Below are 3,916 nucleotides of genomic sequence, written 5' to 3'. Positions count from 1 at the left end.
CAACAGAGACAACAACTTTTACCTCCTCTACCTCCGCCGGTCCAAGTTGAACTGGACAACAACGATATTATCAATCTGACTCAAAAGTTCATGAAAATAAAACCGCCAACCTTTCTTGGTGGAATTGAACCGTTAAAGGCTGAAACATGGTTGTTGGAGATGGAGAAATTGTTTGAAGTATTTCCCTGTTCCGAGGTTCAGAAAGTTCTTTTGGCCACCTACACTCTGAAAGACGAAGCTCAGAGATGGTGGTTATTGGTTCGAAACAGTAATGGAAATATGTCATGGGCTCAATTTAATACGATCTTTTATGACAAGTATTTTCCACAGTTCTTTTGAGATCGAAAGGTTTCAGAATTTCAGGAACTCAAACAAGGCAGAATGTTTGTAGCTGAGTATGAGGCAAAGTTTACTGAGTTAGCCAGATTTGCTCCTCACATGGTGGACACGAACTATAAGAAAGCCCACAAATTTAAGGGTGGATTGGATTTAGATATACTAGATCGGGTAGGAGTCCTCAACCTACCAACGTATGTGAATGTATTGGATAGAGCATTGATGGAAAAAGTCATTTTAGCAGCAAAAAGGAAAGCTCCAACCCCAACAACTGAATGGAAAGGCAAAAGATCTAGATTCAGTTTTAAGAAGAACCGTTCAATTTCCATGAATAAGAAACAAAATACGGGATCTTCTAGCAGCTCAAGTCAAAGCAGTGGGTCTACGCCTGTTTGTACTCAATATGGGAGAAGACATAAAGGAATTTGCCATCGGGTATCGGGTGCTTGTTTTCGGTGTGACGAGAGGGGCCACATGATAAGGGATTGTCCAATCGAGTCAGAAAATACCAATCATCCGGTGGCAAGTTCAACAGGATTTGCTTCTGGGTCAAAAACAAATGCTAGAACTAATACTAGGAAAGAATCTCTGAGACAAGGTCAAGTGTTTACCTTAATGCCTAGTGACGTACAGAACACTGAAGCTGTGGTGTCAGGTATACTCCCTATATGTTCTCAAAATGCATGTGTACTGGTAGATTTTGGTTCTACGCATTCTTTTGTATCGCATGCTTTTTCTCGAAAATTAACTAGACCATTAGAACCTATGCCATATGTATTATCTGTATCTGCACCGTCTGGGGATTCTATTATATGTGCTTGTATTTATCCAACATGTGATATTGTGATTAGTGATATGACATTGTATATTGACTTGTTGCCCTTAAACATTAATCATTTTGATTGTACTCTGGGTATAGATTGGTTAACTAAATACTATGCCACCATTGACTGTGCAAGTAAACCCATTGTGTTTAGACTACCTGGTATACCCGACTTTACTTTTATTAGAAATGGGGTAGTTCCTCCACCATACTGGATTTCATTTATGAAAGCCAAGGCGTTGTTAAGAAAAGGGTGTCGAGGCTATTTGTGTATTGTGTTGACTGTGTCTTCTGACAGTACCAGTGTGGGAACTATTCTGGTAGTTTATGACTTTCCCGATGTGTTTCCTAATGACCTGCCTGGGGATTTAATTGACAGAGAAATTGAGTTTACAATTGTCATAGTACCTGGAACACAACCTATTTCTAAAACCCCATATAGAATGTCAACATCTGAGCTGAAAGAGTTGAAAGTCCAACGTCAAGAACTGTTAGACAAGAAGTTTATTCACCCGAGCACTTCACCATGGGGTGCTCCAGTGTTATTTGTCAAAAAGAAAGACGGGTCTTTGAGGCTATGTATTGATTACCGTTAGTTGAACAAAGTAACCGTCAAAAACAAGTACCCACTACCCCGAATAGATGACCTGTTTGATCAACTTCAAAGAGCCCAATTGTTTTCTAAAATTGATCTTAGATCCGGGTATCACCAATTAAAGGTTAAGGCAAAAGATGCAGAGAAAACTGCATTCAGAACTAGATACGGTCACTATGAATTTTTGGTAATGCCATTTGGGGTGACTAATGTACATGCTGCCTTCATGGACCTTGTCAATAAGGTGTTTAAATCATATCTGGATGAATTTGTTGTTGTATTTATTGATGACATCTTGATTTACTCCAAATGCAGGGAAGACCATGAGAATCACTTGAGAACCGTGTTACAGACTCTGAGAGAAAAGAAGCTATCTGCAAAATTTTCCAAATGTGAATTCTGGCTCGACAATGTAGCATTTCTGGGACATGTGATTAGCAAGAATGGTGTATCAGTAGACCTATAGAAAATTGAAGCTATTGTCGACTGGCCAAGACAAACCAATGTGACAGAAGTTAGAGGTTTTCTGGGACTTACTGGTTATTACAGAAGATTTGTGAAAGACTTTTCAAAACTTGATATGCCATTGACCCAGTTAACCCAGAAAAATGTCTCATTTGATTGGAATGATCAAAGAGAGTTTGCCTTCCAAGAGTTTAAAACCAGGTTAGTAACAGCACCAATTTTGACTCTGCCTAATGGTACTGATAGGTTTCAGATTTACAGTGATGCTTTCTACAAAGGTTTAGGGGGTGTGTTAATGCAAAACGGGAAAGTGATTGCTTATGCTTCCTAGCAACTCTACCCCCATGAAAAGAACTATCCAACCCATGACCTTTAATTAGCCGCCGTAGTTTTTACTTTAAAAATTTGGCACCATTATTTGTATAGAGTGACTTGTGAAGCATACACAGATCAAAAAAGCTTAAAATACTTCTTTACCCAAAAGGAACTAAACATGAGACAAAGAATGTGGCTAGAATTGATTAAAAATTATGACCTACAAATTATGTATCATCCAGGGAGGGCAAATACCGTTGCAGATACATTGAGCGAAAAATCCATTGGGAATTTGTCGCGTTTGCTCACTGGCCAGAAGGAATTGTTATATGACCTGGAAAAGAATGAAATTGAAGTTGTGATGCGTGAACATGGTGGAATCTTAGTTGCTATTACCGCTCAACCTGCAATCATTGAAGAAATTAAGGAGAAACAACCACAAGATGAATTCCTGAAAAAGATCATGGATGAAATTGACTCGAAACCAAGGCCCGAGTTTGTACTTGAGAACAATGTGTTGAAATTTCAGGGTCACCTTTGTGTGCCGGACTATGATGATTTGAGGAAACGCATTCTGACTGAGGCCCACAACTCCAAATTTGCTATGCATCTAGGAAATATGAAAATGTATCATGATTTGAAGCAGAATTTCTAGTGGCCGAGAATGAAAAAGGGTATTGCAGATTTTGTGGCTAGATGTTTACACTGCCAACAAGTTAAAGCTGAACATCAACGACCCGCTGGTTTGTTACAACCACTTCCAATACCGAAATGGAAATGGGAGCACATTACCAGGGATTTCATTGTGGGATTGCCTCGTTCCTCCCGAGGTATGGATTTTATATGGGTCATTGTTGACCGTTTAACTAAGTCTGCTCATTTTCTACCTATCAAATCTATTTATAATGCATACAAGTTAGCTAACATATATATAAATGAAATCATGAGATTACATGGTGTACTAGTATCTATAGTGTCTGACAGAGATTCTAAGTTTACATCAAGATTCTGGCAGAGTTTACAACAAGCTTTGGGGACTGAATTGCGATTGAGTAGTGCCTACCACCTACAGACAGATGGCCAAATTGAACAAACAAATCAAACTTTGGAAGATATGTTAAGGATGTGTCTTAAACTTTCAAGGAAATTGAGAGACCTATTTACCATTGGCCAAATTTGTGTATAACAACAGCTATCATTCAAGTATTGGGATGGCTCCTTATGAGGCTTTGAATGGAAGGAAATGTCATTTTCCTATCTGTTGGGCTGAAGTAGGTGATAGACCGTTGTTAGGACCAGAACTTGTGCAAGAAATGACTGAAAATGTGAAATTGATTCGACAGAGGTTAAAAACTGCACAAAGCCGCCAAAAGAGCTATGCA

At 38.9% G+C, this 3,916-nt stretch overlaps 1 protein-coding gene across 1 annotated transcript; it reads left to right on the top strand.

The window, feature by feature from the left end:
* The first annotated feature begins 381 nt into the window (after positions 1-381).
* Positions 382-3,189, top strand: LOC114269809 (uncharacterized). The gene is made up of 5 exons (XM_082905268.1): positions 382-991; positions 1,256-1,649; positions 2,070-2,184; positions 2,350-2,497; positions 2,777-3,189. Exons 1-5 carry the CDS (start codon positions 382-384, stop codon positions 3,187-3,189), a joined length of 1,680 nt encoding a protein of 559 aa, XP_082761394.1.
* Positions 3,190-3,916: the final 727 nt, after the last annotated feature.

The sequence above is a fragment of the Camellia sinensis genome, chromosome 14 (assembly GCF_055761805.1).
Source record: "Camellia sinensis isolate YWXY chromosome 14, ASM5576180v1, whole genome shotgun sequence".
Classification (NCBI taxonomy): Eukaryota; Viridiplantae; Streptophyta; class Magnoliopsida; order Ericales; family Theaceae; genus Camellia; species Camellia sinensis.
The sequence above is the reverse complement of the archived record's forward strand: the minus strand, read 5'-3'. Positions and strand labels throughout refer to the sequence as shown.

What these genes read in the sequence shown, in the direction of transcription:
- LOC114269809 (XM_082905268.1), top strand. Translation starts at nt 382, where the DNA reads ATGTTTGTAGCTGAGTATGAGGCAAAGTTTACTGAGTTAGCCAGATTT. An exon ending in CACTGAAGCTGTGGTGTCAG is followed by an intron (nt 992 to 1,255) that starts GTATACTCCCTA and finishes CTCTGGGTATAG; the next exon opens with ATTGGTTAACTAAATACTAT. An exon ending in CAGTGATGCTTTCTACAAAG is followed by an intron (nt 2,498 to 2,776) that starts GTTTAGGGGGTG and finishes TGTATCATCCAG; the next exon opens with GGAGGGCAAATACCGTTGCA.